The 20,879-nt window shown below is 43.4% G+C and overlaps 1 protein-coding gene across 1 annotated transcript in view; it reads right to left on the minus strand.

The window, feature by feature from the left end:
• The window catches only part of LOC141058930 (uncharacterized), a 37,502-nt gene extending 19,954 nt beyond the window's left edge, over positions 1–17,548 (minus strand). Inside the window, exons 1-2 of the mRNA XM_073555144.1 lie at positions 17,255–17,548; positions 16,946–17,125 (exon numbers count right to left, since the gene is read on the minus strand). Of these exons, the coding sequence (XP_073411245.1) occupies positions 16,946–17,125; positions 17,255–17,521 (447 nt within the window). The 5' untranslated portion in view covers positions 17,522–17,548. The remainder of the gene's footprint in view (positions 1–16,945; positions 17,126–17,254) is intronic.
• Between the last annotated feature and the right edge of the window lie 3,331 nt (positions 17,549–20,879).

Raw genomic sequence — 20,879 nt, forward strand, 5'->3', positions numbered from 1 at the left:
TATATGCCATTCGGGCTCTGCACCACCCCAGGAACATTTCAACGGCTGATGGAGTGCTGCCTGGGACATAAAAACTTTGAGACAGTCCTGTTATACCTTGATAATGTCATTGTTTTCTCCAAGACTTATGAAGACCACCTGGAACACCTGGCTGAGGTGTTTGAAGCCTTGTCCAATTTTGGCCTGAAGGTGAAGCCTTCCAAATGCCACCTCCTGAAGCCCAAGGTACAGTACCTCGGTCATGTGGTGAGTGCAGAAGGCGTGGCACCAGATCCTGACAAGGTCACAGTCATCCGGGACTGGCCGAAACCCAGCAACCTCCATGAAGTATGCCAATTCCTTGGACTGGTAGGCTACTACCAAAGATTCATCAAAGGCTTTACTGAAATAGCCACCCCTATGCAAAATCTTCTGGTGGGGCAGTCCAAGAAGACCAAACAGAAAAATTCTACCTTTGAATGGACTGAGGAGTTGGAAAGATCCTTCACTAGACTGAAGATGGCTCTCACAGGGGATGAAGTTCTAGCCTACCCAGATTATGACAAACCGTTTGTGTTGTACACTGATGCCAGCAACGTGGGACTTGGAGCAGTACTGTCGCAGGTACAGAATGGAAAAGAAAGAGTGATCTCCTACGCCAGCAGGAAGCTGCGTCCCACTGAAAGGAACCCTGATAACTACAGTTCCTTCAAGCTGGAGTTCCTTGCCATAGTCTGGGCTGTGACTGAAAGATTCAAGCATTACCTAGCTTCAGCCAAGTTTACCATCTTCACGGACAACAACCCGTTGACTCACTTGGAAACTGCAAAACTAGGTGCACTGGAGCAGCGATGGATGGCTCGGCTGTCTAACTATGAATTCACCATCAAGTACCAAGCAGGGCACAAGAATGCCAATGCTGATGCACTGTCCAGAATGCCTAATCTGCCAGATGCAGGAGAAGACCCTGAGGCTCTTGAAGAAATAGAGTTGTCTCCCTTCCACCGGCCACTTGCGGCCCAACGTGCTCAGGGAGTGAGAAACAGACGGTCTGGCTTGAAAGAGGTCACCTTAAACCCCTTGCCTCATCATGACTGGGCAGAAAAGCAGGATAGCGACCCCGCAGTCCGCCTGGTGAAGGACAAGCTGACTCACGCCCAGAGTCGGATGCTCCTGAAGAAACCCAACAGTTGTGGAAGGAAAGAGGCCGGCTGTTCATCTATGAAGGAAAGCTGTGTCGGAGGAGTATCAATGCCCGCACTCATGAGCTGGTCTGGCAGGTGGTAATCCCAAAGAGAGAGGCATCAATGGTCTTGGAAGCATACCACAATGGAGCTGGACACTTCGGATGGAAGAAGTTGGAAGCATTGCTCCGGGAGAGGTTCTACTGGGCTGGTATGAGGAAAGCCATTGAAAAGTGGTGCCGGGAGTGTGGACAATGTAACCTGCGCAGAAAGGATCGAAACAGCCAGAGAGCTCCTCTGCAGCCAATAATAACCAAACAGCCACTCGAGTTGGTCTCCCTGGACCATGTTAAGCTGGTCCCAAGCCGGTCAGGCTACATCTATGCTCTTACCATCGTGGACCGCTACTCAAGATTCCTGGTAGTTGTGCCTGTCAAAGATCAAACAGCCAGGACAGCAGCCAGAGCATTCCAACAGCACTTCTGTAGACCACATGGATATCCTGAAAGAGTGCTTACAGATCAAGGTCCCGCTTTTGAGGCAGAAGTGTTCCAGGAATTCTGTAACTTGTATGGTTGTAAGAAGATCCGGACAGCACCGTACCACCCACAGACCAATGGCATGTGTGAGAAGATGAACCAGGTAGTGATTGACCTACTGAAGACCCTGCCTTTGGAGGAGAGGAATCTGTGGCCAGAAAAGTTGCCAGATCTGGTAGACCTCTACAATCACATTCCTGTGAATTCCACCAACTGCACTCCAGCCTACCTAATGAAAACGAGGCCTGGTAAGCTGCCTATTGATTTGGACATGGGAGTCCTGACACCTGAAGTAACGTCACCAGATGATGACTGGGATACAGAAAGACAACAGTACAGAAGAGTTCAAGAGTGTGTGGAAAAGAGGCTAGCTCAGGCAAGACAAAAGCAGGAGAAGCTTTACAATCAAAATGCGCCTGCCGTTCCCTTGTCACCAGGAGAACAAGTCTTATAAAGGAAAAGAAGATTGCATAAATTGGATGACCAATGGGAAGCTGAACCCTACACCATTCTACCCTCAAATTTCGACAATACCAAGGTGTGCCTTATCAGTAAAGACGGAGGAGAAACCTCAGCAGCCGTATCAAGGGATCATTTGAAATTATGCCCTGAACAGTTAAGAGAAAGAATGGAAGAACAAAATAACATCCAACCCATAGAAGAAGAAAAGGTCAGCACCATACTTGGAGAATTCCCTGCAAATTGGACTAAAGTAAATGATGCTATAGTGGTGCCAGTGTTGACATTTCCCCAACTGGTAGCACAGGAAGACATGACTCAAGAATATCCTGAAGATCAGGAAAATCAGGCGGCAGATGCCACACCAGCAGTGGAGCCAGAGAACCCTCGCCCTGCCAGTGGTGAATCTGTTATACCCATGGTGAGTCTAAGAGTTCCTAGACAATCTAGTATCCCTGTGCTACACAGAACCACCAGTAGTGTATCCAGTACATCACACACTACACCAGTAGTTAGCACCAGACAAACAGAGAGATTTCCAGTCACACCAGTGTTACGCAGGTCTACCCGTACTGCACAAGGTATACCGCCCATCAGATATCGTGTATAGATAAGTAAATGTAAATGTTGAAATTGTATGTATATATATGTAACTGTTTTCAAGTTTTGTGCCTACAGGTAATCTGTAAGAGTTTCCTTTGAATTTTCCAGTTTTTACCTTGTTTCATGGACACTGAACCATAGGACTGTGTGTGGTCAAAACTTTCCTTGTAATTAGTTCACCATTTGCCCAGGAATGGACCAAGGACACTAATGCTGGACTTATCATAGTAACCTAGTTATTAAGGTTGAAGGAAGACTTTAATTCCATCTAGTTCAACCCATATCCTATCCTAACTTGCCCTAACATGTTGATCCAGAGGAAGGCAAAAAAAAACATGTGGCAAACAGTAAGCTTCACATTGGGGAAAAAAATTCCTTCCCGACTCCACATACGGCAATCAGACTAGCTCCCTGGATCAACGCAATATTAAGGAAACTAGTGTATATACCCTGTAATATTATACTTTTCAAGAAAGGCATCCAGTCCCTTCTTAAATTTTAGTAGTGAATCACTCATTACAACATCATATGGCAGAGAGTTCCATAGTCTCACTGCTCTTACAGTAAAGAATCCGTGTCTGTGAGTGTGAGTATGCTTAAACCTTCTTTCCTCCAGATGCAGAGGATGCCCCCTTGTCCCCGTCACAGGTCTAAGAGTAAAAAGATCATTAGAAAGGTCTTTGTATTGTCCCCGCATATATTTATACATTGTAATAAGATCACCCCTAAGCCTTCCATTCTTCAAACTAAATAACCCCAAGTGTAATAACCTGTCTTGGTATTGCAGACCCCCTAGTTCCCTAATAACCTTGGTCGCTCTTCTCTGCACCCGCTCCAGTTCAGCTATGTCTTTCTTATACACCGGAGACCAGAACTGTACACAGTATTCTAAGTGTGGTCGCACTAGTGACTTATATAGAGGTAAAATTATGTTCTCCTCCTGAGCATCTATGCCTCTTTTAATGCATTCCATTATTTTATTTGCCTTTGTAGCAGCTGTCTGACACTGGCCACTAAATGTGAGTTTGTCGTCCACCCATACACCCAGGTCTTTTTCAGTGACAGTTTTGACCAGTGTTTTACAATTAAGCACATAATTATACATCTTATACGTTCTACTCAAGTGCATGACCTTACATTTATCCCCATTAAAGCTTATTTGCCATTTATCAGCCCAAGCTTCTAGTTTACATAAATCCTCCTGTAATATAAAATTGTCCTCCTCTGTATTGATTGCCCTGCAGAGTTTAGTGTCATCTGCAAATATTGAAATTCTACTCTCTATGCCCCCCTACAAGGTCATTAATAAATATGTTAAAAAGAAGCGGGCCCAAAACTGACCCCTGTGGTACCCCACTGCTAACCGTGACCCAGTCTGAGTGTGCTCCATTAATGACCACTCTTTGTTTCCTATCCCTGAGCCAGCTCTTAACCCACCTACACATATTTTCCCCTATCCCCATTGTTCTCATTTTATGTATCAACCTTTTGTGTGGCACCGTATCAAAAGCTTTTGAAAAGTCCATGTACACCACGTCCACTGCATTCCCTTGGTCCAGTCCGGAACTTACCTCTTCATAAAAGCTTATCAGATTAGTCTGACAGGAACGGTCCCTTGTAAACCCATGTTGATATTGGGTCATAAGGTTATTCTTCTCCAGATACTCCAGTATAGTATCTCTTAGAAAACCCTCCAGGATTTTACCCACAGTTGAGGTTAAACTTACTGGCCTATAATTTCCGAGTTGAGTTTTTGTCCCCTTTTTGAATATTGGCACAGCATTTGCTATACGCCAGTCCTGTGGTACAGACCCTGTTATTATGGAATCTTTAAAGATTAAAAATAATGGTCTATCTATGACTGTGCTTAATTCCTGCAGTACTCGGGGGTGTATCCCATCCGGGCCTGGGGATTTGTCAAGTGCTTCACAGAAGTTTATAACACAAAGCTGTGAAAATAAAAAATCATTTTTTTCCTCAAAAAATGATTTTTTAGCGTGCAAATTTTTATTTTCACATGGGTAACAGGAGAAATTGGAACCCAAAAGTTGTCTTCCAGTTTGTCTTGAGTACGCTGGTACCCCATATATGGGGTGGGAACCATTGTTTGGGCATACGTAAGGGCTCAGAATGGAAGTAGTGACGTTTTGAAATGCAGACTTTGATGGAATGGTCTGCGGTCGTCGTTACGTTTTCAGAGCCCTGATGTGCCTAAACAGTAGAAACACCCCACAAGTGACCCCATTTTGGAAACTAGACCCTCCAAGGAACTTATTGAGATATCTGGTGAGCACTTTGAACCCCCAAGTGCTTCACAGAAGTTTATAACGCAGAGACGTGAAAATAAAAAAATAAATTTTTTTCCACAAAAATAATTTTTTAGCCCCCAATTTTTTATTTTCCCAAGGGTAACAGTAGAAATTAGACCCCCAAAGTTGTTGTGCAATTTTTCCTGAGTACGCTGATACCCCATATGTTGGGGTAAACCACTGTTTGGGCACACGTCGGGGCTTGGAAGGGAGGGAGCACCGTTTGACTTTTTGAACGCAAAATTGGCTGGAATCAATGGTTGCACCATGTCGCGTTTGGAGACCCCCTAATGTGCCTAAACGGTGGAAACCCCTCAATTCTAACTCCAACCCTAACCCCAACACACTCCTAACCACAGCCCTAACCCCAACACATCTCTAACCCTAATCCCAACCCTAACCATAACCCTAACCCCAACACACCCCTAACCCTAATCCCAACTCTAACCATAACCCTAACCACAAGCCTAACCCTAATACCAACCCTAACCCCAACATATCCCTAACCCTAATCTTAACCCTAATTCCAACCCTAACCCTAATTCCACCCTAACCCTAATTCCACCCCTAACCCTAACCCTATTTCCAACCCTAACCCTAACCCTATTTCCAACCCTAACCCTAATGGAAAAAAAAATAAAAATAATTTCTTTATTTAATTTTTTGCTCCTGCCTATGGGGGTGATAAAGGGGGCTTTGTTTACTTTTCACTCTATTTTGATCACTGTGAGAGTTTATCACAGTGATCAAAATGAATGAATGGAATCTGCAGCCGGCGGGCGCACTGCGCATGCGCCCATTTTCCAATATGGCGGCGCCCATGGTTTTTTGAGGGCAAGATGACGCTTTCAGTAGTACCATGCTTATTTGTATTTGTCTAATTGAACGCATTTTATTCCACTTTTTGACAGTATGATGATAAAGCATTGTTTTTTATTTATTTTTTATGGTATTCACTAAAGGGTTTAACTAGTGGGACAGTTTCATAGGTCTAATCGTTCTGGATGAGGCAATGCCAAATGTGTACTTTTATTGCTTATATATATTTTTATACAAATATTTATTTATGGGCACAACATATTTTTATTTTGTATTATTTTTTTCAGATATTTCTACATTTTTTTTTTAACTTGTTTTTTTTCTTTTTTTTTTCAAACTTTTTACTTTGTCCCACTATGGTCCTTTCATTTTTCCCAGGATGATTGCTTGAATAGCATGGGGATGCAAGAGCGTCCCTATGCTATGCAAACTGTCAGCGCTGCTCTGACAGACAAAGTTGCCGATTGTGCTCTGAGCATGATCAAGCAACTTTGCTAGCTCTGTTGACCTGGATGTCATCGTGATGACTTTGGGTCAACATGGCAACAAACGGGACCTCGCAATGTTGTTGCGTGGTCTCTGCTCCAAGGGCTGAGGGGCTATCTTCCCTCTGCCTGCTCCCGAAATGCTGTGATCAAGTTTGATCACATCACTAAGGCTAGTTTCACACTAGCGCTTTTGAGCGCAGCGACGGCCTGCGCACGGCCGCCGCTAAGCCCCGCCCCCTGCCGCGCGTCCGCCGGTAGCTCCGCCTACGGCGCATGACGCTGCATGCATCCTGCGTCCCCTATCTTTATCACTTGGGGGCGCAGGCCGTGCGCAGGCATGCGCCTTTTTGACGGTGCGCATAATGCATACTGCGCACGGCCTGCGCCCCCAGTGATAAAGATAGGGGACGCAGGATGCATGCAGCGTCATGCGCCGGTAGGCGGAGCTACCGGCGGAGGCGCGGCAGTCGGCGGGGCTTAGCGGCGGCCGTGCACAGGCCGTCGCTGCGCTCAAAAGCGCTAGTGTGAAACTAGCCTTAGGGTGTTAAAGTACTCGGAGCAGTGCGGGACTGCTCCTTGCCTTGAGTATTGGGTGTCAGCTGACAGAATTAACTGACTCCCGGTGATGATCGCGCGCACAGCCCATGTGAGTGCAAAATCGCCTGGACGTATCCATAGGTTTATCATCCTGCAACATTTATTTTAATGGTTACAATCTCTGCTTGCTGTCATCGGCTGTTTATCATCCTGCAACATTTCGTTTAATGGTATAGAACATAGAACTCTGCTTGCTGAATTATCGCTATAATTTGTCACGATCCATTTTTGGATCTGTGTCAGATCTGCATTCTCATATTAAACCTTTTTTCCTTTCAGGCCATCAGAGGTTAATATCAGTTTTTCCCCCTAGTGGCCGCTGGTGTAATTGCATGGCTGGTCTGTTTGCTATGCAGGTGGTGACCACTCCCCCTTGCTTTAAAAGGTCACCATGTGATGCAGCTAACTGTTGATGATACTTTTCCTCTTTGTAGACCAACCAAGCTGGAGTCAGGAGCTGGCTGAGTGCAGTGGAGATTCAGCTATAACCTTGTTCTGGTGCCTAACTCTGCTGTGTGGTACATTGCAGCAGATAAAGAAAAGTTTTGCTTTTTAGTTGATTTAACCCCGAGGTGTCTGTCTTATCTTTCCTTTTGTTTTATTTGTGCAGTTCACTTTTTTCCCTGTCTCACCTCCTGGGGGGGTTGGGGGTTTAGCTCAGGGCTAAACAGGAGATAGGGACAGGTCGGTGATTTGGGCCTCACTACCATCAAGTGTACCCCCAAGAAAAGTCAGGGCACCCCCTTAGCCTGAGGGGCAGTTCAGGGGCCCAGGTTCCTCATTCCCTGTTTTCCCACTACTGCCCCGTGACATAATTCATCTGTTGCATTGTACTCAATACTCACTGCTGTATATCCATGACTGGAGTCATTGTAGATATTATCTTGGGAAAGGTGTTATAGCATAGAGATGGAGCCAGGACTAATGTTTTGATCATCTATCCACCCCCTGGTGTAGGAGTAACTGCTAAATTATCCCAAATAAGGTCCCACAATCGCTCTCTCCTGACCCTGTAGTGTGGCCTATAAATCTAGAAGCATTCTAAGGGGTGCACATCCCCTCAGCAAAGCACCCCAGCAGCTAAGCATCTAGATGAAGCAGGGACGTCATGTGAGGCTGCACGGAGTCCCCGGGCTGACCTGAGGTGAACTGATGAGCGTGGGAAAATATGCAGAAACTTTCCCACACTCATTAGTTCTTCTTCGGTCAGCCAGGGAGGCTGCGCAGAGATGAACTAATTCATTCTGGCAGTGGTTTACAGAGGGCTGGTCGCATTAGCACTGGTCCCGTTGTAAACCAGTTAACCCCTTCTGATGGATTGCAGCAGGGGACCTGTCTGACCAGCGGAGAGGTAAGGATATTGTTGCTTTTTGTTTTATTTTTGTTACAGGTCCATGGTTTATTTATGGATTAGCAGAGGAATTAATATGGCCAAAAACTTGATGTCTTTATTTCATTAAAAGAATTTTTAATTAATGACTGTGTGTGTTTTCTTAACCCTTTACTAGTCTAGGGTTAACAATGGATAGGTGTCTAATTAACACTGCTCCATTATTAATCGGCTTAATGTCACCTTCCAATAGCAAGGTGACATTAACCCATTCTTATTATCCCATTAGCCACAGCTACAGTGCAATGGGAATAGAGAGGCTAAGTGCAAAAAAGGCACATCTTATAGATGCACCTTTTCTGAGGTGTCAGGGGGCAGATTTTTGTAGCCAGTGGGGGACAAAAACAATGGTCCCTCTCAAGGCTATTAATATCTGCCCTCACTCACTGGCTTTCCCTCTCTGGTTGCGAATTTACCACGGGAGCCTACGCAATTTTTTTCAACGAATTAACCCCTTTATTTAACACCTACATGTCCCAAATTTTACACACAAACCCTCATCTAATTATTAGCCAAACACATATAAAAAAATTAATGAAATGAAATGGTTTACTGTATGTAAACCATGTGTCATTTCATGTCGGGTTTTAGAATGATTTCACAGAAGACTGAAATTGAATTAGCAGCGATTCTGCTATGTAGAACTCTATCGCCGCTAATATATATAAATATATGTGTCTCAATGACATGTGTGTGTATATATATATTCTATGTGTTATATATATATATTCTCTATGTGTCTATATCTATACTTTTGTTTCTTTAATATACATGTCAGTGTGATTTTACTGTATCGCAAAATGAATTGCCGGCTTTTGGTAAAGGACACCGGGTGCGTATTTCTCGCGAGTCACACATCTGGTCCGTGGGTAATCCGTATTTTTCTCGCCCCCAAAGCCTTGCATTGGCGTATTTTGCCCAAAATATGCTGACAATCACAGCATGCTGCTATTTTCTCAGCCCGTAAAATACGGCCAAAAAATGTACTGCTGATGGGAGCTGCCCCATAGAGAAACATTGGTCCGAGTGCAATGCGTTGTTTTAACGCCTCTCACTCCTCCGTATTTCTCTCTAGTGAGACGCCAGCCTTATACTTTTTTGATGTTGTTTAGGATGGGTAACCTGGACCACTTACCCTGTTTATGTGTATTTAGCACTTGTCACTGTTAGCACTTTATATGATATATGGTATTGGTAAACACTTTTAGCATGTTAAGGCTGTGTGCACACGCTGCGGATTTTGCTGCGGTGTACAGTACAATGATTCCCTATGGGAATCAAAAACCGCAGTGCAGACGGTGCGGAATTTTCCGCGCGGATTATCTGCGGTTTTCAATCCGCAGAAAGAATTGACATGTCAATTCTTTCTGCGGATTCCCCTGCGGTTTGCCATCTCCTCCATTGAGATGAAAAACCGCAGGGCCAAACCGCAGAGCAATCCGCAGGTAAAACCGCAGGTCTTTTGACCTGCGGTTTCACCTGCGGATTTTACAAAATCCGCGCGGATGAATCCGCACCTAATCCGCAGCGTGTGCACACAGCCTAAAGGTTTTTTTACAAATGGGCCAAATATTCTCTTTAGGCAGAGTTTTGTGGGTTGTTCCTTTTGTGTATGATAGAAAAAAGGAAAGTAAGATAAATGCATTGGACCTATTTATGAGATCGCTATTTATAGTAGGAGGTATAATTCCCCTGGTGAGAGTTGTGCCATCACGTTGACCGCTTGTGTGCATGTCCTCGGACGGTACTGGATGGATGCGTCCCATCGGCGCCACTAGATGATCTGTGCGTGTCACTGACATCATCAGGGCTTTCCCTGTGACATGCATAGTCATCCTGGCGCCGGATGTGGCGCTACTTCCGGTTCACGCTCCGGGAACACAAGCCACTAATTGCGGCTTACCCGGCACCTGGGTGTGCTTTATATAAGGAGGAGCCCCCGGAAGAAGCCCACGCATAACGCGTGTCGGGGCGCAGCATGTGGTTCTCTTGGCAGCCACGAGTAAGGAATGAAAACATGGGGTTATGACCTGATGAGTGATTAGCGAGGGACTATTGTTATGTTCACACCTCACTAGGGGATTATTATACCTCTGCTAATTTGCATTCTTGGGGCCTCTTGAATCTATTTGCACTGGCAATACACATACTATTCCCTCCCGCTGTCATAAGCTCAGCACTTTTGTTGCACCTAGGTCTCTTTCTGACACTCAGCCATACTACTATTGCATTATTTTGTCGATTCTTATATTTGTGAGCTATTTAGCAATAAAATAATCATGTGATTTTATATGAGGATATAGACTCCTTTTTGCATGCTTAAATGTAATGCTCTATTAATTGGCCTCCCCCTCACTCGACTATCCCCTGTCCAGTCCATCCTTATTGCAGCAGCCAGGGTCGTCCATCTGGCTAATAGGTACTTGGACGCATCCACTCTTTGCCAGCTGTTACATTGGCTGCCCATCCATTATAGGATCCAATTCAAAGTATTTGTTCTCACCCTCAAAGCTCTCCACAGTGCGGCACCCCCCTACATCTCCTCATTTCTGTCTATCGGCCTAGCCGATCGCTGCGCTCTGGAAACAACTGTTGACTAACCTCTTCACTAATCCATACCTCCCACTCCCAACTCAAAGACTTCTCCCGTGTTGCGCTCCTATCCTCTGCAATGCTCTACCCCAAGAAATTAGGACCAGCCACAACTTGCATAGTTTTAGGCGCTCTCTCAAAACACATTTGTTCAGAGCAGCCTATCACATTCCCTAATCAAAGTCATTTTATGTGTAAGTGTGCGTGTGTAGCCCATTCCCTATCTCCATCCATCCCTTCCTCAAGATGGCTGGACTATCATTGTAAATACACACCTGTACTTTGTATCTCCCCCACCTCATTGTACAGGGTGTGCCATTTATATGGATACACCTTAATAAAATGGGAATGGTTGGTGATATCAGCTTCTTGTTTGTGGCACATTTGTAAATGGGAGGGGAAAAAAAAATCAAAATTTTCAAGATGGGTGGTGACCATGGTGGCCATTTTGAAGTTGGCCATTTTGGATCTAACTTTATTTTTTTCAATGGAAAGAGGGTCATGTGACACAAACGTATTGAGACTTTCACAAAAAAAAATGGTGTGCTTGGTTTTAACATAACTTTATTCTTTCATGAGTTATTTACAAATTTCTCTTTGTTTACAGCCATTGACGTGTCACAGAGGTTAACATGTGAGGAGCGGATAGAAATTATGTTGATGTCTGTTGAACGCAGTACCGGGGTCATTGCAGCAGATTTCAATGCAAAAAAACCCACACAAGAAATCTGTCACCATTCCCGTTTTATTTAGGTGTATCCATATAAATGGGCCACCCAAAAAAGTTTGCCTCATCACTAAACATAATGTTCTGTGTAAACTGAGGGTCCTGTTCCAATTTTTGTTTTGCCCATTCTGCATATTCAGCGCACCGATCTGGTCACCAACCATTCCCATTTTCTTTAGGTGTATCCATATAAATGGCCCACCCTGTAGATTGTAAGCTCTCATTAGCAGGGTCGTTATATTTTGCTTTATTGAATTATTGTTAACGTTGTTACGACTGTTGTGTTTGAAACTGTTAAACTGTCAACACTGTGGAATATGTTGGCGCTATATAAATAATGATTTTTATTATTATTATTATTATTATAAACAGGAAAAAGGCTTCTCCCTTGTGTGAGTTTTCTGGTGCCTAACAACATTTGATTTATGTGTAAACCATTTCCCACATTCTGAACAGGAAAAAGGCTTCTCCCCTGTGTGAGTTCTATGGTGATTAACCAAATCTGATTTCTGGTAAAAACACTTCCCACATTCTGAACAGCAAAAAGGCATCTCCCCTGTGTGGGTTCGCTGGTGCTTAGCCAAATCTGATTTCTGGTTAAAACACTTCCCACATTCTGAACAGGAAAAAGGCTTCTCCCCTGTGTGGGTTCGCTGGTGCTTAACCAAAGCTGATTTCTGGTTAAAACATTTCTCACATTCTGAACAGGAAAAAGGCTTCTCCCCTGTGTGAGTTCTCTGGTGTTTAACAAAATCTGATTTCTGGATAAAACATTTCCCACATTCTGAACAGGAAAAAGGCTTCTCCCCTGTGTGAATTCTCTGGTGCTTAACCAAAGCTGATCTCTCGTTAAAATACTTCCCACATTCTGAACAGCAAAAAGGCTTCTCCCCTGTGTGAGTTCTCTGGTGTCTAACAAGATTACATTTTTGGTTAAAACATTTCCCACATTCTGAACAGGAAAAAGGCTTCTTCCCTGGGTGCGTTCTCTGGTGCTGAACCAAATGTGATTTCTGGTTAAAACACTTCTCACATTCTGAACATGAAAATGGCTTCTCCCCTGTGTGAGTTCTCTCATGCCTAATAAGGTTTGAATTGCAGTTAAAGCATTTCCCACACTTGGAACAAGAAAATCTCTTCTCCGTTGTGTGATTTTTTTGATGATTAAGAAATGACTTTTTGAGGGAAAAACTATTTCTATATTCTGAATGTGAAAATGACTTTTCTTTAGGAGCAGTTTCTTTTTTGATGCTTATTTTCTTACTTTCATTTTCCTTAGTAGTCAGTAATGAATCAAAAGACGGGACCTGTTTCACAGGATCTTTACTGTAAAGGGATAATGATATATCTGGAACAATGGCAATCACTTCAGTTGTATCCTGTAGGATCTCAAGATCATCTGATTTAAAAATTGAAGATATCAGCTGTCCTGATCTCCTGGTAGAGTCACCTGCAAAGAAAAAAAAGATAATTATTTTAAATAAAATATCCTTGAATTTTATATTTTTGAAAATGGCTGCTTAAACCGCCAGTGAAAATGGCAAGTTATGTAAAAATATGAATGACTGTCTAAGTCAATGACAGTTCACAGTCTAATAGAAAAAGTTAGAGGATGAACCAGTAGTGTGTGGTGTTTAACTGTTTGTTCATTCTGCCTCCCAAACATCTATAATAAATGCCCTAAGCAGCTTCCGGTTGTAACAACTTCCGTCCAGTTGTAACCGGTGACGTCACCGCACACCTCTTACGTCCACTCCATTTTGGATCCCGACGGCATCCACGCCGGCGACATGTTCCTGCGGCGACGCTATTTTGGATCGGCGAAATCCTGCGATACTCTAGATGGCGTCGCCGCAAGAACATGTCGCCGGCGTGGACAACGTCTGGATCCAGGATGGCGCCGGCGGAAGAAGATGTCGGGGATCGTGGAGCAGCGGCGATGACGGTGTGAGCATGAGAGACGGAGTGAGAGAAGGGGTCGTATGTGGAGTGAAAGAGTGAGTGGAGATGGTGAAAGGTGAGAGGAGTGTGTGTGTTGAGGGTTAACATGGCAAGAGGTGTGATGCTATCGCATCCTCCTGATGCGATAGCATCGGGCCATAATCTAGTAATAAATAAAACGCAACCCATCAATGATATGTAGGTGAAAATACCACCAATAACAACTCCTACTCATCTCACAAAATACAAGTTCCCACTCAGGTCCATCATCTGTCATAGAAAAAACAGATGTCCACATTATTAGCGGCTCAACGACTCTTGAAAAGCAACATGGCTTCCATAAACAAATCCAGCAAAATGCACTCTTTCCAAGTCAAATCTCCCCCTGGCTTCTGAGCTTTGCAGTGTACCTAAACCACATTTACCATCCATGTATTTGGCATCAGTGCAATGAGAAGGACCCACTTAGTTTTCTATGTGCGTGTCTAGTGGAGCACAATCCGGACATTATGTGCTGGGCAATAATATGGCATATTTCTAATCTTCACTCTCCAACATCCCCTGTGTGCTAATTTCCACAAAGTGCCTGTGGAGTCAAAATAGTCACTACTCTTATAGATTAATTGACCGAGGGTTATAATTTCCAAAATGTAGTCACTTTATGAGGATTTCTACTGCTCTGGATTTCTGACATTTTGTCATATTGAGACTTCCGCAAACGGTATGTCCCATTTTCTCTGGGATCTGCTCCGGTGACGTCTGCTTCTGTCACCAAGTGCCATCTTATTCATTCTGCAGGCTGCACCGGTGATGGAGGCGACATTAGAAACAGAAGCTGTAGGCGGCACAGGCACTGTTCAGCCACTAAGATTAGGGTGCCTGGGACCAGTAGTACCGTCCAGTCTGGCAGTATATATGTGTGGGTGCTGTCCAGGTGAAGTTATCTGCTTCCTGCTTCAGCACCTGCTTGCCCTCTTGCTTAACGTGTAGAAATGCAGTAAATATATACAGTAGATATGCGCTACATACACAGATGACCCTGATCTATGAATTACTGAACGTCTACATGTATGGCTGGGTAGAGCAGGCTGGGGCACACGTACACTTAAGGAGGTGATCAAATTGATTGTGAAGCCGTACTGTGTCCTGGATTTGTACTATGTTGGATGATGCAGAGTCAGCAGCGTTGCAGCCGGCTGCGCTGATCCTGCCACCTGCTTGAAAAGGTAAAAGCTGCCGCCCTGTGTCTGCGTGATGTCACTACACTGCCGTCTCTCTTCTATTGCAAAAAAGAAGGGATCCCTGACGAAGGACACCGAAGCCTCAGAAACGCATTGGATAATATCACTCTGTTTTGCAATAGAAGAGAGTCCGCAGTGTAGTGACGTCACGCAGACATAGGGCGGCAGCTCTTTCCTTTTCAAGCAGGAGGCAGGATCAGCGCAGCCGGCCTGAACGCTGCTGACTCTGCATCATCCTACACAGTATATATCCAAGATACAGTATGGCTTCATTATCGATTTGATCATCGCCTTAAGTGTACGGGAGCCCCTGACTACTCTGCCCAGCCATACACATAGACGTTTAGTAATGCATATATCAGTGTCATTTAGTGTATTTAGCGCATATCTATAGTATTTCTTAAAGAGGTTGTCCAGTACTAGGACAAGCACTTCTTAAACTAAATCTTCGTCCCTGATAAAATAATAAAGCTTATACTCACCTGCCAATCTGGCTCCCTTCCAGTGATGTTGGCACTCGCTGCATTGGGACTGCGATGTGGTGATGCCCAATCAGCGCTGGCGTCACTGTCTCCATCTTTGGACAAACTGAACATGAGAAGGAAGTCCGGGATGAGCTGCAGCTCTGTCTTCCTCTTCATGTTCAGTTTGTCCGAAGGTGGAGACAGTGACGCCAGCGCTGATTGGGTGCCGGGCATCACTTGTCACAGCACCGCATCACAGTAGACAAACCCCTATATGTGTATATTACAGCCATAAACCACACAGAGAGTAGAGATATATCAAAGCACAGGTGGAATGTGTTTTATGTAGTTTATCAAAATCCTGTTTCAAGTTAGTTGGTTTTAAAAAGAAAAAAGAAATTGAAAACTCAGGCTAGGGGAAGCTCTGTCGTTATTGTACAGAAATTCACACTTGGCCTCACTGTACAATTAATGTTGTCAATCATAAAAGGGAAGTTTGGGCAGAAAGACTGGACCTGGTCTTGTAGGGACCATGAGACATTCAGCAGCACAGAAGGGAGAGAAGATTCATCCAATAAGATCTCAGGGATCTAGGAAGCCAACAGCATCATTACCCTCCGCTTTCTCAAACAGACCCATCATAATGTTTTTCTTCAAGTGATTTTCTATCTTGTCAGCACATTCTACGTACGCTGTTATTTGGCTTTATAGTTACAGATCTGGGCAGGTAACGGTCAGCGTCTCCTAATCCCAGGGGGTAGGTGGATCCTCCAGGTTGTAAGTCATTAGAACAGTTTTGGGTGGAGGAGAATGTTGTGGTCCAGAGGCAAAATGGTGATCATGGTAATACGGCCGGACTACACCACCGATAAAGCAGCCACAGCCGGTGACTGAGAGGAATCTGTGACTTCTCTGCATTCAGTGGTTACTACTCACCTGGGTAGTCATATGTGGGAATCTCCTCTTTACACCACTCATCATCTCTCACATATGTCTCTGTAGTATTAATATGGGTCAGATCTTCACCCTGAAACAAATATTGCAAAAGTCACAGACAGATGGAGACGTCCCATCTATGATCAGCTCTAATCCTGCCATCTCCACCGTTCTCATTACACAAGTATAAAACATATAATACTGGTGGATAAAACAAGACTGAGCACAAGACCTTCACAGCCGTCTACACATCATAGGGGAGATCTCCTGACACCTTCTCTCCATCTACCTGATGATCCTGAGGAGCACTGGGATCTTCTTGGTTACAGTCCTGTGGAAGAAGAGGACGGGGACATCTCTCTGGTGTTGTCCTCTTACTGGATAGATCTGGAGGAAACACATACAGGGACTGAATTCATTCTCTACATACAGATAATTATAGGCCGTGTGTATTTAGTCCTGTCTATTACCTGGAGATGTGAGGGGCTGGGGAACCTCCATTATGACGTTCTTGTACAGATCTCTGTGTCCTTCTAAATACTCCCACTCCTCCATGGAGAAATAGACAGCGACATCCTGACACCTTATAGGAACCTGACACATACAATGATACCGTCATCCCCCCGATCCCTTCATAGTGTTACTGTATAATGTCCCAGCATTCCCAGCAGTGTCACCTCTCCAGTCAGCAGCTCAATCATCTTGTAGATGAGTTCTAGGATCTTCTGGTCATTGATGTCCTCATGTAGCAGGGGGTGAGGTGGAGGCCCCGTGATTGGGCTCAGGGGTCTTCCCCATCCCTCAGACACAGGGTCCTGACAGCGATCACTAGAGGTCTTCTTCACCACTGTGTAATCCTGGTTATGGAGAAACACATTAATAAATCTCACTACAGACATTTCCAGAGTCCTCACCTCTCCAGTTCTGTCCATCTGTTATTCCCATAGATAAGAATGATGTAATGTGACGTCATCAGAATCTCTCACCTCTCCAGTGAGATGGAAGAGGATCTCTAGGGTGAGGTGTAACATCCTCTCCGCCATCTTGTCTCTGTCCATATCCATCCTTGATGGGTAAATCAGGAAAATTCTCTTTTGTAGAAGATCTTCACTGAGAGGATCCGATGTTGAAGAGACCTGAATGAGAAGAAGATGAGCCGATGTTCCAAGGATTCTTCTTGTGGGAATTGGCTGTGATATCCCCTGTGCAATATATTTATTAATGTGCTCAGTAATGGGGGGGAATCTCCACATCCCTCCACCTGCAGAGCTGCACTCCACATATATGGCTGCTCTGTGCACAGGACCTGTGATGAGGTCACAGGAGGGGAGGAGTCAGGGGTCACATGATATCCGGAGTGAAGACGCTACATGGAGACTTCTCAGTCAGTGACATTCCCGCCATTATTTGCCCCACTGGATTCAATTTAGTCTGCAGTTGGACTTTAGCTATTAGATTTTCATCTATGGTGCACCAGATCATATATAAATTTTATTTTGATCAAGGTACACTGGACCACTAGTACTCGAAATAAACAGCTTAATGTCCTGAATAATATTTGCCAAAAAAGTTATCAACTCTATGTGTAGTTCAGAAGTTATTCACGTAAATCGCTTATTTATGTATGTTAGCGGAAACTTGGAAGAGTTTCACCAGTAACTTGCTCGGACTATCATCACAATGTACTTCAAGGCCAGAATGTTGTGAACTACTTCCAGTAAGACATTAATTATTCACAGATTCAACGTACTGTACCTTGTACATTCACATAATCTGAAATAAAAAATTTGAACTCCGTATAGTTCAGAAGTGAAAAGGAAAAATAATTTATTTCCATGTGTGAAAATAAGCATGGTAAAATGTCGCTAATAATGTATTAGGTGTGTTTTCAAGATGTTTTATACCTGGTCAGTAAACTACGCAATCAGTTTGGGAGTTAAAGTGAGTAGTTTAGTAAAAAGCCGCTCACCACGTCAAGGTAATGGGATTAACACTTGAAAACCTTGAATGTTCTGTAGATTTTGCTAAGGGTGGCTGGCCAGTGTTAAATATTCTCTGTTTAAGTTTGAATTGAATCATTAAAAAATGTATTCCAAAGTTAATTTCTGTGTTATCATTTTCATTCCTGTGAATTTGAGGTTTTCAGACTTATTCTAAATTTGCCTCCACACATATCCCACAAAAAAGATGGAGGACATAACATGACAATTACTTGTGCTGGTGTTAGTAAACAACCATTAACATTTTTTTTGTTTTTACATTTTTTAAATATTTTTCTACTTTAAAGTTACGCATTAGCATATGAAAGTGACAACTCATGACTTTTGTTACCTGAAAGAGAATGAAAGATATTCAAGTCATAACTGTCATGGATTCTAGGAAAGTCATTTCAAAATGTTAAATTCAAAAACCATTAAATTGACTAATCTGACATTTTGGCCAGGCACTTGGGAAACACTTGGCTCGATGGTACACTTTTTGTGTGTCACTAGAAAGTGAAGACAGTATTCTTCAGAGTCTAATCTTAAGGCTGTATAGAAGGATTTTTTCATAGTAGCTTTTGAATGTTTTTTACCACTTATCTGTTTTGATTTTGCACTTTTAATATCGCATGTAGGGCATACATAGTTCTTTATATCTTTAATTTCCGTTGAGGTGACTTTCACACAAGAATAGTGAAACCAATTCCGGCAGGTCACACATTGACACTGAGAGGCTCTTTCTGTGAAATGCGTGGTTTTCGTGAGCATATTTTCCAACTGCAGGAATCATTTAAACCTCCAAAGCCGATAGAAACAGCAGCTATGCTTTCCATGGACAACGTGTAGTCTCTCAGCTTTTGTAACTTTTCAGTAACTGGTTGTTGTCTTCTTGGTAACACTTTACGTGGACATTGTGTTTTCTTCTGAACCAGAAACTGGTCATACTGGTCAGCAACCCACAGGCGTGTTTTTATTAAGAGACAATTCTGAGGTTGCTGTAACCTTCACAGTTTGCTAGTGCGACAGCTGTGCAAATGACAAGCAGGCCACAATCGTATGTATTTCTTTGCACGTCTGTGTCAGGGACATTTAAAGACTTCCAATCGTCAGGAGTAACTGGTAAACTGTCAGCCAGGTAAATAGCAGCAGCTGTCCGAAAAAGGTTCAAGGATTCTGGGACTTGAGGTCTTCTATGGAGAGAGTCAATCACAAATACCAACTTCTTATTGAAATCTATTACACCTCGCTTCCAATGGAGCCCACGTGTCTCAGGTGATGTAATAAAAGGGATAGACAGAGCATCACCACTGAGAAAGTCTGTGTTGTGAAATTATTGTACGACTCCATCATATCGCCCCAATGCGATTGATAATTATCTGGTTTCAGTGCACGTATCTCCAGCAGTGATAGGTGACTTACTACTGAACCAATAATTTCATCAGATATCCATTGTTTTGGCTGTAGGCACTCAACACTTGAAATGTCCACTTTTGTACTTTTGTTCCATGGATAATAATTGTTTTGAGGCTCCAGTATTGATTTGTTCCTTATTAGTGATGAATTTTTAAGGTCACTGGTTTCTTCTTTTCCTCCTGCAGCAGTAACATTGGATGTAGTAATTTTGGATCGGAGAGGTTTGTGCGGTGTACGTTCGTTTGTAGAATTAACATATTGATCTTCATATCCCGTGTGCGGTAGTCTGTCTGTTTCCTGTTTCGTGGCCTTATTTATTCTTGAAAGTAGTCTTGATTTTTGGCTTGTTGTAGGATGTCGGTAATAGGTGATTTTTTTCGTCGAGAGCTTCATTTGTTCCATTTCTCTTGCGATAACACTTGGTCTTCTGAAGATTCACTTGAATGTTGTGCTTGTTGTTTTTTGCTCTTCTGAACTGTTGACAACTTTGCATTAAGTTTGTAAGATTTAATTCGATCTCTGATATTCGCTTGGAGCAGTCGAACAAAATCACCAACGTGGTACCTGAACCTTTTCTGAATTATATCATGCTTCAATATCTTAAACCAATTATCAACATGGCAGTTGCTTTCACGATTTAGTTTATCATCCGGTCTGATTGAATGATACAAGATTCTGGTCCACAGTGGAATGTAGGGTAGGTGATACATGATAAAATAATCTACAGCTTCAGGGCCATAAAGTGGGTTATTTGCTTTTGGACTATTGATGTTTTCAGAAACAAATTCCTCTTCATACTTCAGCTTGAGTGCTAAGAAGTGTCTTCCAAATGGGGAAATCTTGGACAAGGGTTGCTTTAGCGTACTTTCCTCCAGTAATTCTGCGGGGGACTCTGTTTCGCTTGATTGAAAGTCGTCCTGAAGAAGAAACCCTAGTATATTCTCAATGTATGTGTGAGTTTCAGGTGTCTTGTATTCTGTTAAGCATATTGTACATATGTCTGAGAATATTTTTTCAACGGCAGGAAGGCTTGTACATTCTTGCATTTGTGCAAATGCATATTTCAACATATGTGTCACCTCTTTATGTATTAATGAATGGGACAAATGCTTTCATTGCATGGGCACAGAATATTGCAATTAACCCCTTAATGTCCAATGATGGACACAGTCCATCATCAGACATCTCCCCTGCCTTGATGAGGGCTCCGGCACTG

This window comes from Dendrobates tinctorius, unplaced genomic scaffold, assembly GCF_039654945.1.
Source record: "Dendrobates tinctorius isolate UK_male_01 unplaced genomic scaffold, ASM3965494v1 ptg000221l, whole genome shotgun sequence".
Lineage (NCBI taxonomy): Eukaryota > Metazoa > Chordata > Amphibia > Anura > Dendrobatidae > Dendrobates > Dendrobates tinctorius.